The sequence below is a fragment of the Pantherophis guttatus genome, chromosome 7, assembly GCF_059756535.1.
Source record: "Pantherophis guttatus breed Tessera chromosome 7, ASM5975653v1, whole genome shotgun sequence".
NCBI lineage: Eukaryota > Metazoa > Chordata > Lepidosauria > Squamata > Colubridae > Pantherophis > Pantherophis guttatus.
Window position 1 is genome coordinate 8,958,425 of NC_142069.1, and position 18,986 is coordinate 8,977,410.

At 41.6% G+C, this 18,986-nt stretch overlaps 1 protein-coding gene across 1 annotated transcript in view; it reads right to left on the reverse strand.

Annotated features, from left to right (window-relative positions):
• GYS2 (glycogen synthase 2) overlaps nt 1–16,292 on the reverse strand; it is a 42,207-nt gene extending 25,915 nt beyond the window's left edge. The window contains exons 1-2 of the mRNA XM_034442135.3: nt 15,826–16,292; nt 7,238–7,419 (exon numbers count right to left, since the gene is read on the reverse strand). Of these exons, the coding sequence (XP_034298026.2) occupies nt 7,238–7,419; nt 15,826–15,946 (303 nt within the window). The 5' untranslated portion in view covers nt 15,947–16,292. The remainder of the gene's footprint in view (nt 1–7,237; nt 7,420–15,825) is intronic.
• Between the last annotated feature and the right edge of the window lie 2,694 nt (nt 16,293–18,986).

Genomic DNA, 18,986 nt, shown 5'->3' on the forward strand with positions numbered 1-18,986 from the left:
GATTCAGGACAATATAAGACATATAATTTTGAAGTTAAATATTTGTGCTGTTTAGAAGGTAAAGGCTTCGTTAATATGTCAGCTAATTGTTCAGAGGTATCACAATGCACTGCTTTGATAAATCCATCTTGAGACAATTGTCTCACATGTTTAAACTTTATATCTATATGCCTGGATCTTTGTCCAATGGCATCGGATCTGGATATTTCAATGGCTGCTTTATTATCTTCATGCATAACAAAAGGTAAAGCAGGTTTTTTCCAGACATCTGAAATCAAATCATTAAACCATACAAGGTTATTTGCAGCTTTGGATAAACAAACATATTCCGCTTCTGTGGTTGAAGTGGCTACCAGTTCTTGTTTACCAGTGTACCAGTAAACTGGACAGTTATTTAATAGAAAAATATAACCAGAAGTGCTCTTTCTGCATGATATATCTCCAGCCCAATCCGCATCTGCGTAACAAGTAAGTTTTGGCTCTTTGTCATTACTAGGTTCTAATACTAAACAAAAATCTAATGTACTTTTTAGATATCTTAGAATTCTTTTGACAGCTTCCCAATGATACATAGTTGGTTTACTAACATATCTTGACAATAAATTGAGAGGTAATGCAATATCTGGTCTGGTCCAATTAGATATATAAAGAAGTGAACCTATGACTGATCTATAGAATGTATTATCTTTAAATTCAGGGGAAGACTCATCATTGTTTCTAAGGAAATCAGTTTGCATGGGAGTGTCACATGGTTTAGCATTGTTTAAATTGCATTTGTTTAGAAGTTCAATAATCTTATCTTTCTGAGTGAGTTTGAATCCCCTTCTAGTTTTGTTAATTTGTACACCAAGGTATTTGTTTACTTTACCTAGAGATTTCAACGAAAAATGTTCGTTTAGCTTATTTACAAAGGTTTCTCTTCTCTCCTTGTTTTTTCCTATATATAAAATATCATCTACATAAATTAACACGAATTCAATGTGATCATCACTTTTTTTTACAAAGAAACAGTTATCAGCGGTGGTAGCGTTAAAGTCCATGGTCTTAAGTACTTTTACCAAACAATCATACCATCTTTTGCCAGATTGTTTTAACCCATATAGACTTTTGTTCAATAGCCAGATTTCATTCTTATTAGTGTATTGACTGTGTGGTGCCCTTACATATATTTCCTTATCTAGTTTCGCGTGTAAGTACGCAGTCTGTATGTCATATTGGAATACATCAAGATTGAGTGCAGATGCCACTACCAGAGCTGTTTTAACACTCTCTGTTCTCACTGTGGGAGAGTATGTGTCAGTATAGTCCTCCGGATATTTTTGTGCATAACCTTGTGCAACTAATCTGGCTTTGTATAGAGTATTGCCTCCTTCTAGATTCTTAATTTTATAAATCCACCTAGTACCTATGATTGTTTTATCTTTAGGTGCGGTCGCAGGTGTGAATACATTTAATCCTTGCAAACTTTCCATCTCTTTTTTCATAGCTAGTTCCCATTTTTCCTTTTCTTCATAAGGGAGTTTTAATACTTCCTCATATGTATTAGGTGTTATTTGTTCACCATCCATATGCATTATATAATCTCTGTATTTACCTGGTATTTGATTTCTATTGTTTCTAATAGCTCTTTCAGGTTTGCTATGGTTGTCATGCAAATATCTTGCTTCCTTTTTTGTTAATGTGTCTGTCTTTATTTTGTGCTGACTATTTGTCCAAGTTTTGGTTTTCTTTGTATTTTTGTTGATATTTTGATTCTCTATTGTTCCTTCCTCACAAGATTTTGTATCTTTGTATTTATCTGGAAATATTTCATTAAGATGTAATTTAGACCAATTTGCTTGTTCATGGAACACAGCTGTTCTGGAGACTATAAATTTGTTATTATTATCAATGAATCTGTACCCTTTGGTGCCAGTTTCATATCCCATAAATCTTAATCTTCTGGATACGTTTTCTCCCTTTCTTCTCAACTGCTTAGGTATATGTACGTCTGCAGTGACTCCAAATATGTGCATGTGTGCTAATTTGGGTTTCCTATTATACATCACCTCATATGGTGTTTTATTCACAATACTGGACCAGGTTCTATTTTGAGTGTAATTTGAATAATGTAAGGCTTCTGACCAAAATTGTTTGCCTAAACCAGCATCCTCTAATGTGCATCTAATCATGGTTTGCAGTGTGGAATTCTTTCTCTCTGCAACCCCATTTTGGAATGCAGAAAATGGACTAGACGTGAAATGTAGCATTCCTCTATCCTTTAACCATTGGGAGAATTCTTTAGACATGAATTCACATCCCCTATCTGTCATAATTTGTTTTATTCTGATATTATGTTGTGTTTCTATGCGTTTGTAGAATTCCTTAAATTTCTGAAAGGTTTCATCCTTGTGTTTTAATGTGTAAACAAAACCATAGCGACTATAGTCATCTACTATTGTTAGGAAGTAACGCTTTCTATAAGTGATTGATGGAGTTAATGGACCAACTAAGTCCATATGTACTAAGTCAAAAATTTTGTTAGTCGATCTGTTGGATTTTTTTGGTCTGGGACTAGTTTTTAATTTAGTGGATTTACATACTGAGCATTCCAAATAATTTTCACAATTTTTTATTTTGACACCTTCTGCGTGTTCAGTCATTTTTTGTACTACAGGAAAACTTGCATGTCCTAACTTCCTATGTAAGATGTGAGCACACTCATCATGAATTGGTTTACCTATTCTTGGTCTCTTCTCTTTGTGTGTATTTGTGTGATCATGAGATATTTCACATTCATCATTGTCACTGTTACTAACATTTTCATCATCTGCCTCAATACAATCCTCCATATTTGAGTCAATGTTATGTAACCATCTTTCTTTTGTTACTAGATAGGGTAGGCCTCCTTTAATCATCACAGTACCTACATTTGTTTTGTCCTTCTCTAAAGTTGCTTTCCCCTTTGAGAAAACTATATTGATATCAGAATCTCTACTTAGTTTTATGACACTTAGTATGTTATGAGGTATTTCAGGGATTAACAATACCCCCTCTATTTTTCCTAGACCAGGCAATGTTATGTTTCCTCTGCCTAATACTTGAACCTTTTCTTGATTAGCCACCTTTATTACAAACTTATCTTCTGTAAATGAAGATAGAATATTTTTATTATTAGTGGTGTGATTGGTTGCCCCAGAATCGATAAGCCAATTATTGTTCTCATTTTGTTGTGTTTTAGTGCTGTCTTGTTTATTTAGTCCATTCAGTGAACCAGATTTTCTCTCTTTTGAATTTTCTCTACCCCCTCTACTCTCTCTGTAATTTGGTGGGCTTCTATATTTATATCTATCTGTGGAAGACTGTCTATAATTGTATCTGCTTCTATATTCTGGCCTATGTCTCTCCTTTGATATTTTGGGACAGTCTCTTCTATTGTGTTCCCTGGACCCACAACTGTGGCATTTAAAAGTTTCATTGTATTTTTCTTGGAAAGCTACCTTCCTAAAAGATTTGTGTTCTGTGTGATTGCTAGAACGATTTTTTCTTGAATTGTCTTCAGCTATCAATTTGTTAGATAGACTCTCTATGGATAAATATCCTAGATTGATGGTGTCTAAGTGTGACATAAAACTATCCCATGATGAATCAAGTGAATTGATAATAACACTTTTCATTGTTTGATCTGAAATCACTTCCCCCCTCAGATGCAGCTCAGCTCTTATTTTGTTTAGAGATATCAAATGCTCACTTATGGAAACCCCTGGTTTTACTCTAGAAGAAAAGAAATCCTTAGACATTCTCGTAGTGGTAGCTACACTGTCGCTGTGGAATAGATTAAACATGCATTGAATTATTTCTGAGACAGTTAGGTTTGGTTTGATACTATGATACATTGCAGGAGATACGCTAGATATTATTAAGAAGAATGCTCTATGATGTAAACAATCTATTTTTAAAGTCCAAGGTCTTCTTGGAGGACTAGTGATAAAGAATAGTAAATTTTCTTTCATAAAGACAACCTGGAGCTGTTGATACCACTCTTGCAAATTAATGCCATCAACTCTAAGTTTTGGGAAGTCACTGGGTAAGTTTCCCACATTATTTTGTCCATTACTTACAACCTGAGGTAGTCCGTGATCTCGCAAGTGCAGGAAATTGCAAAACGGCATAGGGATGCTCGCAACGAGTCTGCGCGGTTCTCTGGCCAGTTCAAGTCTTTCCGGACCGTCTACGTGGTTTCGCACATGCGCGTTGCTCATTTCTTCTTTGGCATCGTCGTGGAAGGTTCTTTCCATTTCAGCTCGTTCGCTCTGCTCCTCTTCAGACGAGTCGGTCTCTGGCTCGGTTTTAGGAGTTCTGATGGCGGCGGCTGTTCTTCTCTTTCTCCTGTGTGCGTTGATATTTGATCCGGTCTGCGGCGTGGGGCGGAATCGGCATGGCTCTCTGGGCTCGGGCGTCGTCGCTCTCGAAGTCAGGATGGGAGCGTGTAGGTCTTGAGGTATCGACTTGTTCTTTTGCTTCTTTGTTGGCGCTTTGGAGATTTTTAATTTTGGCCCAAATGCAGCAAAAAGCGTCTTCATTGCTGATTTTATTTGGGATTTGGTAAAATCGTCTTCGCTATCTGATTCGGGTTCTTCTGGAGATTTCGAATCTTCCTTTTCACTTTCGTTGTCTGATAACGTTTTTCGCGCCAGAAATTTTGAACTGAGCATTTTGATTGGCTCTGCTTCGCTCCCTTTGGAGGCTTGTTGAAACCAAGATGGCTGCCATTCAAAATTTCGCGCGGCATCACATCTTTTCTTTTTCATAACGACTTTCTCTGTAGTCATATCACTCACAGTTTTTTGGTCTTTGGGTTTCTCTTTGACGATGTTTTTCTCTCTCGCTGCTCCGCTGTTTTTCAGCATTTCTTGGAGATTCGCGATGAGACTTTCATCGTTCTTCTGGCTTTTTAATATCTTTAATATTTCTGACCTGAGTTCGTTATTTTCTATTTCGATTTCCTCCTGGTCATTATTTTCATTTATTAGTTCTTCTTCTTCTGTGGTGTACTCTTCGGATTCTCTCGAAATCGCGTTTGTGGATTCGTTGATTATTTCTTGTTCAGTTTCTATTTCTTTGCTGTAGGCCCTGGTGTTGGGCCTATCTTTCTTAGACATTTTTAATTATTTATTGAGTCAATTAACCATCCTCTGCTACCAGTTTGTTGCAATATTTTTAGGATCAGACTCAATAATGATAATAAAGATTAGAGGTTTAAATATATCTCTCTTTAATCTTAACAGGCATTCTATATTCACTGAATATTTACAGATAGAAGCAAGGGAAAAGGTGAGGGTGGCTCCTTATATATACAAAGGGCGGAGTCAAGGATGGGAGTGGTGAATTATGAATACATTAAGAAACAAAGAATAAGTTAACCCCTGATATCCCATATATACATTATTTACAGATTAGGGAATAAGGCATTTACATCTGACAGTTTCTTTTATCATTTTTTTTTAACTTTCCAGTCTAGCCTTCAACCCTGGGTTTTTTGTGGTCGTCTAAAGCTTGTTGAGCTTGTCCTTTTTTTAAACCTCAGTCAAGGGATGATAGGTGTTGCGGTGAGATCAAAGAAATACAAGTAGTCCTCTACTTATGACTGATCATTTAGCAACCGTTCAAAGTTCCACTGGATCTACCTAAGGCAGTGATGGCTAACCTTTTAGCCATCATGTGCCAAAAGCGGGAGGAGTGCGGGGGGGGGGGTCGCACATGTGCCCACACCCATAATTCTATGCGCCCCGCCCCCTGTACATGCACATGCAACCTCACTGCGCTCCCCCCGCTTTTGGCACGCGATGGCACTGTGGGCCCAGTAGGCCTGTTTTTCGCCCTCCCCAGGCTCCAGAGCCTTTCTAGGAGCCTGGGGAGGGCAAAAACAGCCTTCCCCACCCCCCTGGAGGCCCTCTGGAGGCTGGAAAAGGCCCGTTTGCCTCCGGGGTGGGGGGTGGGGAAGGCCGTTTTTTGCCCTCCCCAGGGTCCTAGAAAGGCTTTGGAGCCTGAGGAGATTGAAAAACAGGCCTTCCAGTCCCACCGGAAGTCGGCAAATGGGCCGTTTCCGGCCTCCGGAGGCCCTCAGGGGAGTGGGAAAGGCTGTTTTCGCTCTTCCTAGGCTTCTAGAAAGGCTCTGGAGCCTGGGGAGAGCGAAAAACAAGCCTTCCCCACCCCCCATGGAAGCCCCAGAAGGCCCAAAAATCATCTAGCTGGTGCGCACATGGACGCCAGAGCTGACCTCACTTGCCCACTGATATGGCTCCGTGTGCCACCTGTGGCACGCGTGGCATATGTTCGCCATCACAGACCTAAGGGGAAGGTTATTTACAACCCATTGATAGTCGCCCACATGGTCATGTGACCATATTTCAGGCCCTCACCAACGAAGCCACATTTACAGCCATTTGCAGCATCCTGAGGTCACAGGGCCATGTTTTACAACAATTTTGCCAAAAACTGGTGGTTAGATCCGGTTTTTTGGCAAATCCACACCCACAGCGAACCATCGGTTTGCTTCACGATCACAGCATTCACATAATGACCGCGGATTCGCTTAACGACTATGGTCATTCACTTAACAACTTCCGTGATTTGCATCACGCCTTCTATTTTTGGGATGCTTTTATTGTTTTAATGTCTTTTGCACCGTTTTAAAAAATTTTAGACTTGTAAGCCGCCCAGAGTCACTTGGTTGAGTTGGACGGGCATAGAAATTGAATAAATAAATACCACCCAAAAAAAGGTAACAAAATCAGGTCAGTCGTGTCACGTACCAAATACCCACTTTACAACTGCCACGAGTTACGACCACGATGGGCAGACTCCATTACAGCCCTAACTTGAGGATTATCTTTATTTTGGTTAACTCTTGACATCACCTAACCGCTGGGCCAGTAATAATTGAGCCAAATGAATCTGAAAGTTCATTTATTTACCTTAAGAAACAATTTTGGACCTCACAAATGAAGAGTAGCCAACATTCCAAATTGATTTGAATTATTTTGGACCTATTCAAGCAGAGACTGGTTTGCCATCTTTTACAAAATAATAATAATAATAATAATAATAATAATAATAATAATAATAATAATAATAATAATAATTTCGATTTGTTTGTTTATTGATTTGGACAGAGGCTAGGGACCTTACGAATCATTCTTCTCAGCTTTAGAATTTTTAAAAAACGTTTCAATTTTCTAGCGGGAAATTTGTTTACCTGATACCCATTGGCTTTGATCACATCCATCGCTTTCTTCACTGCTGCATTGGGAGGCTCACAGAGCTCCACTTGGGTCTTCACGTTGTGCTCAAAATAAGGACCAAGGAGAAAGTAATTTTCCCCCCATTCTTCTAATGTGGTTTTGGCTTTTGTCTGGATCACCGTGCAGATGCCACCAACTGAAACAAAAGCAGGACAAATATGAATTCTAAAAGTACAGGCATATTTTCCTTCTTTCCTCCCTCCCTATCTCCCTCTCCTTCCTTCCTTCCTTCTTCCCTCCCTCCCTTTCTTCCTCCCTCCCTCCCTTTCTTCCTCCCTCCCTCCTTCCCTTCTTCCCTCCTTCTCCTAACCTACTTCCTTCTCCCTCCCTCCCTCCCTCCTTCCTTCCTTCCTCCCTTCCTTCCACCCCCTAAGCTACTTCCTTCTCCCTCCCTCCTTCCTCCCTTCCTCCCTTCCTCCCTCCTTCCTTCCAACCTCCCTCCCTTTTCCTAACCTACTTCCTTCTCCCTCCTTCCTCCCTCCCTCCCTCCCTTCTCCTAAACTACTTCCTTCTCCCTCTCTTCCTTCCGCCCCCTAAGCTACTTCCCCCTCCCTCCTCCCTCCTTCCCTCCCTTCCTCCCTCCCTCCTTCCCTCCCTTCTCTTAACCTACTTCCTTCTCCCTCCTTCCTTCCTCCCTCCCTTCTCCTAACCTACTTCCTTCTGCCTCCCTCCCTCCTTCCTCCCTCCCTCCCTCCCTTCTAACCTACTTCCTTCTCCCTCCCTCCCTCCCTCCCTCCTTCCTTCCTTCCTTCCTTCCTTCCTTCCTTCCTTCCTTCCTTCCTTCCTTCCTTCTTCCCTTCCCCCCCCTTCCTCCATTCTTTCCTTTAGGAAAAAAACCCAACAATACAAAGCTTTAATAAAATTATATAGAATAACTCAATGAAACAACTTGGATTTTTTTTTTTGCCATTTTTTTGGAAGAAAAGAAATAACTCAGTTCCTGCTTTGGAATTCTGGGCGTTGAAATCCACACATCTTAAAGTTACCAAAACACTGCTCTATATCGTTCCACGCGATTGCTTCATTTACACAACATGCTAAAATAATAGGTGGGTTTTCCATAACTCCTTGTCCCCCCTCCCATCCTCAAATAGTCTCCAAACCCAATCTGGCTTTGTTTAGACTAGAGTGTGCAAAACCCAGGGAAAATGAATATCTTTTCACAGGGCAGGCACGTACCCGTTGAGACATTTGAAAAGTTGGCAGCGTACCAGGAAAAGGACACCACTGGAGAAGAAGCGGTGGTTTTTTTATTGCATAGTTTGTGTTGGGTGTGGAGAGACAACTTAACCGCCAAGGGGGTCCCCTGTCACCTCCTATAATCCCTGCCTGCTCTGTGGTTTCATGGGAGGCCCTTGGCAAAAACTGCTTTGGAATAGTTGCAAAAAGCACCGTACTTAGAGCAAGTAAAATCCCAGTTTTGGACCTGCAGATATTTGCAGTAAATCTGATTCTTAGGACAATGGCAGGATCTTTAGGGACTCCTCAACTACGTTGCTTAGCAACAGAAATTCTGATCCCAATTCTGGTGTTAAGTTTCTGTCAGAAATGGTACAGGGTCTCCTGCCTGAACAAGAATTTGGATCAGTGGTGAAATCCAATTTTTTTTACTACCGGTTCTGTGGGTGTGGCTTGGTGGGCGTGGTGTGGCTTGGTGGGCGTGGCTTGGTGGGTGTGGCAGGAGAAGGATAGTGCAAAATCTCCATTCCCACCCCACTCCAGGGGAAGGATATTGCAAAATCTCCATTCCCACCCCACTGTGGGGCCAGCCAGAGGTGGCATTTGCCAGTTCTCTGAACTACTCAAAATTTCCGCTACCGGTTCTTCAGAACCTGTCAGAACCTGCTGGATTTCACCCCTGGTTTGGACTAGATGACCTCCAAGGTCCCTTCCAACTCCATTATTCCATTCCATTCCATTCCATTCCATTCCATTCCATTCCATTCCATTCCATTCCATTCTATTCTATTCTATTCTATTCTATTCTATTCTATTCTATTCTATTCTATTCTATTCTATTCTATTCCATTCCTCAGGCTCCGTTCTGTAAATATTACCTCCCCTCTCTCTATAAAATACTGATAAACTAGCCATTTTCCTTCCTGCATCATCCAATATATGACTTCCCCCCCCCCAAAAAAAATTCTTGTTACAATTATAATACACATATCTAGACATGAAAATAAAGATGATGGGGAAATGGGGAAAGGAAAGAAAGGGAGAAGAAACGTGTAGGTAAAAGAGGAATGAAAAAAACAACAACCCCACAATACTGATTTTTGCAACTATTTTTCAGAGCAATAAAGTAGCGAATAGAATTACAGCTTCATCTTTTAACTTTACCAATTGAGCAACTACTAGCCATTTCTATAACAATTAACTTAGCAAAACCCAATACTGAGAGTTCATTTTTTATTTTCCTTTATTTTCTTTTTCTTCTTTTTTCCCCCCTCTCCTTTCTTTTTTTTTCTTCTCCAAAATGAACTCTGATACTGTACTGGCCTTCAGAACCTCCAGAAGCTCCTATAAGTGAAGAGGAGGAGCCTCTTCTCGATGCATGGGTGCACAGAGCTGCCAAAAGGCAGGAGTGGCTCCTCAGGAGGAGGTCTCTTCGAGAGTAAGGCTTGGGGCTAATTGGCCACTCCCTTAGCCTATTTAAGGAGGAACGCCGACTGAAGCAATTTGCAGGGAACAACTTAGTTCACATACCTTCGTGTCTTGCTTATCAGCTTCCTGCAAATTGCTTCTGGGCATTCTGCCAACCATAGTAAGCTTTCAGTTATTATTCTTTGAATTCTTGGCGGCTGGTAATGCAATTAATTAACAACCGTTGTTGTAAAAGACTGGTTTATTCAGTAAACTAAGGTTTGAACGGACTTTGTGTGTGCTGTGTTCTTTGGGGTCCGTAGCTGGGGCAGAACAGTAGGTCATCCAGTCCAACCCCCCCGCTCAAGCAGGAGACCCTACACCATTTCTGACAAATGGCAGTCCGATCTCTTCTTGAAAGTCTCAAGTGATGAAGCTCCCACAACCTCCGAAGGCAACTTCTGTTCCATGGGTTGATTGTTCTCACTGTCAGAAAATTTCTCCTGATGTAGTTGCTTTCAGTAATTAATGCAGTCACCTGTCTGATTCCTGTTCAGCCTACAGGTAGTCCTCACCGTACGACCCCAATGGAGCCCAAAATTTACGTTGCTAAGTGAGACATGTGTTAAGTGAGTTTTGCCCCATTTTACGAATTTTCTTGCCACATTTGGTAAGGGAATCACTGCCGTGGTTAAATTAGTAACACCATCGTTAAGTGAATTTGGTTTCCCCATGGACTGTGCTGGTGAGAAGGTCGCAAATCACACATGACCCTGGGACGTCTGCAACCATCATAAACGTGAGTCGGTTGTCAAGCATCCGAATGTAAATCATGTGTCCATGCAACGGTCGTTAAGTGTGAAAGATGATCGCGAGCAGTGGTGGGATTCAACGGGTTCGCACCACTTCGGCTGAACTGGTTGTTAAATTGCTGGCTGGCCCCGCCCTTCCCCTCCCCATCCCTTCCAGAAGTCCCCACGCACCCTGTTTTTGCTACCAGGTAAGTGCAGGGAGGCCTACTAGGCCCAAAACGGGGCACGTGGGGTTGCCGCGTGCCTCCCCCCCCCCGTGGCCCGTTTTTGCTCCCAGGGGTGTGCAGGAGACCGAGTGCTGCCTGTCACACTCCCTGGCCACGGCCACCATGGCCACGTCCACCCAGCCAGTCATTAGGGCAGAGAACCAGTTGTTAAATTATTGAATCCCACCACTGATCTTGAGTCACTCTTTTCAGTGCCATTGTAACTTCGAACGGTCCCTAAGTGAATTGTTGTAAGTTGAGGATTGTGTGTATATAAACAGCTCACAATGCCAAGGCCTCTCCATCGGTCAATACTTTTTCACCCAGAAAGAAAGTGAGATTGCAAAGGATGGGAGCGGTTTTCCTTTGAGGGCAATCAATATTCCCTCCCCAAATTTTCAGCAACAGCCGATTTCAAAGGCCAGCCTAATATTTGCCCCGCCGAGATTAGATCTCTGGGGTTGCAAGGCAATCTCCCGACTCAGTTTCCCTTTATCTTTAGCCCCGTACAGGGAGATGACAGGTGAAGTTACTGATTTACTCATCATTTACTCATTTCTGTTCTTATAGCAGGAAAAGATTTGTTCCTAATGGCAAATCAACAGGTTTGGAGCAATGTCAACAAATGGCACCCATCCGATTCAGTCCGGTACTAAGCCACCTTCTACAAGGAAAAAAGACAAAGTAGATCAAAATAGACTGAGGAAAGGAATGAGCTTATCCAGAGCAGGAGAACTTTGGGGTAATTTTGGTCAAGGTTACCTGATCTGCATTAATTTGTGTGTCTTTATTTGCAAGCCAGTATGTTATCTATTCTCATGGCTTCCTCTTCTAGATGGCTGCCAATGGGTGGGTGACTTCCAATAAATACAAGAAAACATCTAAGGCAGTGTTTCTCAACCCTGGCTACGTGAAGATGTGTGGACTTCCTTCCTTCCTTCCTTCCTTCCTTCCTTCCTTCCTTCCTTCCTTCCTTCTCCTAATTTCCTCCCTCCCTCCCTCCCCTCTTTCCTTCCTTCTCCTAACCTACTTCCTTCCTTCCTCCATCCTCTTCCTTCTGTCCTTCTCCTTCCTTCCTCCCTCCCTCCCTCCTTCCCTCCCTCCCTCTCTTCCTTCTCCTAATTTCCTTCCTTCCTCCCTCCCCTCCTTCCTTCCTTCTCTTAACCTACTTCCTCCCTCCCCTCCTTCCTTTCTTCTCCTAATTTCCTTCCTTTCTTCCTCCCTCCCTCCTTCCCTCCCCTCCTTCCCTCCTTTCCTTCCTTCTCCTAATTTCCTCCCTCCCTTTCCTCCTTCCTTCCTTCTCTTAACCTACTTCCTCCCTCCCCTTCTTTCTTCTCCTAATTTCCTCCCTCCCTCCCTCCTCCCCTCCCCTCCTTCCTTCCTTCTTCTAACCTACTTCCTCCCTCCCTCCCCTCCTTCCTTTCTTCTTCTAATTTCCTTTCTTTCTCCCTCCTTCCTTCCCTCCCTTTCTTCCTTCTCCCAATTTCTTTCCTCCCTCCCTCATTCCCTCCTCTCCTTCCTTCCTTCTCCTAACCTACTTCCTCCCTCCCTCCCTCCCCTTCCTTCTGTCCTTCTCCTTCCTTCTTTCCTCCCTCCTTCACTCCCCTCCTTCCTTCCTTCTCCTAATTTCCTTCTTTCTCCTAACCTACTTCCTTCTCCCTCCGTCCTCTTCCCTCCTTCCCTCCCCTCCTTCCTTCTCCTAACCTATTTCCTTCCTTCCTCTCTTCCATTCCTTCTGTCTTTTTCTTCCTTCCTTCCTTCCTTCCTTCCCTCCCCTCCTTCTTTCCTTCTCCTAACCTACTTTCTTCCTTCCTCTCTCCCCTTCTTTCTGTCTTTTCCTTCCTTCCTTCCTTCCTTCCTTCCTTCCTTCCTTCCTTCCTTCCTTCCTTCCTTCCTTCCTTCCTTCCTCTCCCCTTCCCACCAGGCTGCCATGGAGATAACCAAAATCACTCCAGCTGGTTTAGGTTTGGATGGATTTCTTGCAGCAAACTGAAATTGAGTCAAGGCCATCAGTCTGAGCACGCTGACTATACATGGATTAAAAATAAAACTGTGGCACTTTGAGTTTATGAGCAGAACAAACATACATTGCCCAACCATTTCTGAAGGGAGGCATACGACAACATTTTCCCCAGGTTTGATGTGAGCAAGGAATTGCTAACGAGAGGGTGGTAATAAATTCATTTAAATTATGGGATGCAACAACGCTCTTTATTAGTTTGTTTTAGAACCGCGGAGGAAATGAAAGAATAGTTCTGAAAATGGAAAAGATTATGAGAGATAGTTTGGTCAAATGTTTAAGCCACCATACTAGAAACTGGGAGATTGTGAGTTCTAGTCCTGTCTCATGTATGAAAGTCAGCTGGGTGACTTCGACAATCACCAGGAGACTTTGAGTTCTAATCCTGCCTTAGGTATGAAAGCCAGCTGAATGACATTGGGCCAATCAGCAGGAGACTGTGAATTCTAGTCCTGCCTCAGGCGCTAAAGCTGGCTGGAAAAAAACGTGGGCCAGTCACTCTTTCTCAGCCTAACCTACCTCACAGGGTTGCTGTTATGAGTAAAATAGCAGGAGGAAGGAGTATTAGGTATGTTTGCTGCCTTGGTGTTTTGTTTTTAACACAAAAATAATAAAGGCAGCATATAGATAAATAAAGATTCTACATTATTCTTAGCAGGATAACAAATACCATCAGATGGGGGAGAAGCCGTACATGTGGAAACTGGCTCTGAGCAGTCACTTTTTATATATATATATCACAAAATCATGAGTTGAATTGGCAAAAAAAGGGATTTTAAAAATGCCCTATCCTACGTCCACATTGCAATCTGCCACATACACACAAACATAAAATGTGAGTAGAAGTGTTTCACAGCCGACATCTATGTCAGTGCCTCTTACCAATCTGCAGAGGCTGCCCACATTTTTATGAAAAGATCTCCATAGACTTCAATTAAAAATAGTGATTCAAAATTGTTTTGGCCGCAAAAGTTAGTGGATTAACCACTAATTTTTGTGGCCATATCTGCCATGCTTGAAAAGATTGACAAATATATTGGATTGCCGATGTACGGACATTATAACAAAAACTGTGGTATTATCATGGAAAATGCCAAGTATAATTAAGAGGCTGAGGTAAAGTACGTTAAAAATAACTAGGCAGAGAACGCTAAAATAAATCTCCAAATCATTTTCACCATCCAATTTCCTGTAATCAAGAGCTAGAATATAGGGGAAAAAAAGGAGTAGAATCCTAAAATATTTAAATATTCTTCAGGTTTCATTCCCAAGCGTGGGTATGATCGTTTGGTTTTATTCAGGGGGGAAAAAAAGGAACACAAAAAATGATATAATTGACACCAAAACTGCAATGGATTCAGGGCTATTGCTTTTGAAATAACTATTTCAAAAGTATAATTTCAGGGGGGAGAAAAACCTTCTCATTATTCAAAGATAATAGAAAAGAATAGAAATAGAAAGAATAGGAATAGGAATAGGAATAGGAATAGGAATAGGAATAGGAATAGGAATAGAGTAGAGTAGAGTAGAGTAGAGTAGAGTAGAGTAGAGTAGAGTAGAGTAGAATAGAATAGAATAGAATAGAATAGAATAGAATAGAATAGAATAGAATAGAATAGAATAGATCTTGGAGGTCATCTAGTCCACCCCCCTGCTCAATCAGGAGAACCTATACAATCTCAGATGTCCAGTCTCTTCTTAAAAACCTCCCGTGATGGAGCGCCCATGATTTCTGGAGGCAAGCTGTTTCACTGGTTAATTATCCTCACGGTTAGGAAGTTTCTCCTTAATTCCAGGTTGCTTCTCTCTTTGATGGAGTTCTAAAAATTCTTAAATTGTACAAATGGATCACGCCATTTTGCTATAATGGTTGAGGCACCACGCTAGAAGCCACCAGACAGGGAGTTCTAGAGTCCCGACAGGCATGAAAGTCAGCGGGGGTGACTTTGAACCAAATCACCAGGAGATTGAAATTCTAGACTCCCTCTTAAGTATGAAAATTGGCTGTGTGACTTTGGGACAATCACCAGGAGAATGTGAATTCTAGTTCTGCCATAGGCGTAAAAGCCAGCTGGGTGATTTGGGGGCCAAAATCATCAGGAGACTGGGAGTTCTAGAGTCCCGATTTAGGCACGAAAGTCAGCGGGAGTGACTTTGAGCCAAAATCACCAGGAGACTGAAATTCGAGACTCCCTCTTAACTTAAGTATGAAAATTGGCTTTGTGACTTTGGGACAATCACCAGGAGACTGTGAATTCTAGTTCTGCCTTAGCCATAAAAGCCAGTTGGGCGACTCCAAGGAAGTCATCTTCCGCCCAACCCACCTCACAGGGTTGTTCTTGTTGCGGCACAAAATAGAAGGAGGATGTGTCGGATATGTTTGCTGCCTCGGCTTATTTGTCAAAATAAGCCGAGGCGGACGACAAATAAATAAATAAAATGGGCGCAGCGGATTCAGTGCAGGCACCAGAGGTTGTACACATCCGTGCCTCCCTCAGCAACCTGCCTTCACATAAGTAACTCCATCTTCCTCCCCCTCCTCCTCCCACCCCCAATCTTTCATTCATAATTTTGCTACACCGATATAATCCCATTGCTCCAGCAGCTTGGAAGGGAATTATATATATATATGTGTGTGTGTGTGTGTGTGTGTGTGTGTGTGTGTGTGTGTCTTTGGTTATTCGGGTTTTCTCCCGCGTAAAATTGGAAGTGTCTTGGCGACGTTTCGACAAAGTCTCATTTGTCATCTTCAGGCTGGTGTTTTCGGCTTCGTGCTTCTAGGAGCAATTTTACGTGGGAGAAAACCCGAATAACCAAAGACCTACATACAAAGACCCGCGAAAACCTCAGAAAACAAATATACACACACACACACACACACACACACACACACACACATATTAAAAAAGGACACTAACCTTTATTGGTGACTTCCCAGGAGACTTCAAAGAGCAAAAGGTCTTCTATTGGTAAATCTTCGCTGTCCCATTGTGGAAGACCGTTGAGAGAAGTGACCGAAAGGGACCGGACTAAAGGCATTTTGCTCCTAGTCTTTGCTATCTCCCGAGGCAAAGAATCTTTGCAGCGTTTGTGCGGGTATCTTTAAATGATGGGTCTTCCCCACTTGGTGCAGGAGGGGCTCTTTGTTTACCCTAGAGAGAAAGAGAGAGAGAGAGAGGAGAGAGGAGAGAGAGAGAGAGAGAAAAAACCAGAGATTTGTCCAGAAAAAAAAAAAGGAAAGCAAGAAAGGAAAGGCAGGCAATTTAAAAAAAAATAAAAGCAGAATCAAATGAGTAAAACTTGTCGGAAAGCTTGGCAGGGTTTTCAGCAAACTGAGACCGAAGTAGCTTTGCATTTTGCTCAGCTTGGGTGTTTTTCTCCTGCTGGTTAAAAGAGGGAGCTGTAGGTCTGTGATTTTTCCTCACTTGCAAAACTGACATGGGGAATGAGAAGGAAGACTGCAGGGGGAAATGTAGGCTAAGAATACAACTAGAGAATAGAGAACAGAGTAGAGTAGTGTTGAATAGAATGGAATGGAATGGAATGGAGTGGAGTGGAATGGAGTGGAGTGGAGTGGAGTGGAGTAGAGTAGGGTAGAGTAGAATAGAATAGAATAGAATAGAATAGAATAGAATAGAATAGAATAGAATAGAATAGAGTAGAGTAGAGTAGAGTAGAGTAGAGTAGAGTAGAGTAGAGTAGAGTATAATACTGTAGAATAGAATAGAATAGAATAGAATAGAATAGAATAGAATAAATAGAAAATAGAATAGAGTAGAATAGAGTAGAGTAGAGTATAATACTGTAGAATAGAATAGAATAGAATAGAATAGAGTAGAGTAGAGTAGAGTAGAGTAGAGTAGAGTAGAGTAGAGTAGAGTAGAGTAGAATAGAATAGAGAATGGAATGGAACGGAACGGAACAGGACAGAGAATGGAATAGAATAGAATGGAATGGAATAGAATAGAACTGGAAGGGAACTTGGAGGTCTTCTAGTCCAGCCCCCTGCTCAAGCAGGAGAAAAGGCTACTGTTAATTGTTCCTGGTGGGCTTATGATAAAGCATAGAAATATAGGTAGTCCTCGATTTACAATCATTCATTTAGTAACCAAAGTTACAACAGCACTGAATTTTTTTAAAAAAATGACTTGTGACAATTTTTCACACTTACGACCATTGCAGCCTCCCCGTGGTCATGTGATCAAAATTCAGATGCTTAGCAACTGATGTCCTTGTGTCCTTGTGAGCAACTGGGATCTTGTGAACTTCCATCAAGCAAAGTCAATGGGAGAGTTAGATTCACTTTACAACCTTGTTATTCTTAACAATTGCAGTGATCCACTTAACAACTATGGCAAGAAAGGTTGTAAAATGAGACTGCTTCGCTTAGCAACAGAAATTTTGAGCTCAGGTGTGATCATAAACCAAGGACTGCCTGTATTGGGATCAGATCTTTATCTTAATTCACATAAAATACACATAAAACTGAAAGTTTTCTTTTCATTTCTGATGGATAAAGAGCTTGAAAGAAAGTTTGGAAGTTGGTTACTATATACATTAACATGGCGAGAATCTCATATGCACAAAGAGAGAAAGATACATTGATTCACGCAACAGAAGAATGGATGGATGGTAAAACTGGTGCAACGGACACCAGAGATGATAAAATTGTCTGTTTTAATGAAAGAGAATAATCTTTTTGGTCGCCACGATGTAAAACAGATGTTGAGACTCTAGAAAGAGTGCAGAGAAGAGCAACAAAGATGATGAGGGGACTGGAGGCTAAACATATGAAGAACGGTTGCAGGAACTGGGTATGTCTAGTTTAATGAAAAGAAGGACTAGGGGGGACATGAAGCAGTGTTCCAATATCTGAGGGGCTGCCCCAAAGAAGAGGGAGTCAAGCTATTCTCCAAAGCACCTGAGGGCAGGACAAGAAGCACTGGGTGGAAACTAACCAAGGAGAGAAGCAACTTAGAACTAAGGAGACATTTCCTGACAGTTGGAACAATTAATCAGTAAAACAACTTGCCTGCAGACATTGTGAATGCTCCAACACTGGAAGTTTTTAAGAAGAGGTTGGATAACCATTTGTCTGAAGTGGTGTAGGGTTTCCTGCCTAAGCAGGGGGTTGGACTAGAAGACCTCCAAGGTCTCTTCCAACTCTGCTATTCTATTCTATTCTATTCTATTCTATTCTATTCTATTCTATTCTATTCTATTCTATTCTATTCTATTCTATTCTATCCTATCCTATCCTATCCTATCCTATTCTATCCTATCCTAGTCTAGTCTAGTCTAGTCTAGTCTAGTCTAGTCTAGTCTAGTCTAGTCTATTCTATCCTTTCTAGTTTTATTTCCACTTGAAAATGACTTCTGGACGTTGGGCTCGAAACTGAAGAAAATAAAACTTCCATTGTAGGTTTTGATGGCTGGAATGACATTTTTATTATAGAAACGGCTTGAAATATTTAGAGATGTAAAGCAAAAGTTTGAGGTTATAACATTTTTTTAATATTCTACAACACTAAAAAAAAGTTGGACGTCACTGGGGTTTTTTTTTTTTTCCTTTCCTTTTCGTTGCACTTGGTTTTATTTTCATCATTTAACTTTTCTAACATTTGTTCCTATCTGTGTGTTTTATCTCACAATAAAATAAGAGCAAACCATATCAAGAATGGTTGCAGGATTTGGGTTTGGCTAGTCTAGAGGGAAAGAAGGACTAGGGGTGACATGATAGCAGTATTCCAAAATTTAGAGGCTACCACAAAGAAGAGGGGGGGCAAGCTATTATCCAAAGCACCAGAGGGCAGGACAAGAAACAAGGGATGGAAATCAAGCAAGGAGAGAAGCAACCTGGAATTAAGGAGAAACTTCCTAACAGTGAGGACAATTAACCAGTGGAACAACTTGCCTCCAGAAGTTGTGGGTGCTTCATCGCGAGGTTTTTAAGAAGAGATGGGTCAGTCACTAGTCTGAAATGGTATAGGGCAGTGATGGCTAACCTTTTTGGCACTGACTGCCCAAAGCGCGTGTGCATGCGTGTGAATGCACATGTGTGTGCACCCCCAAAATGCAA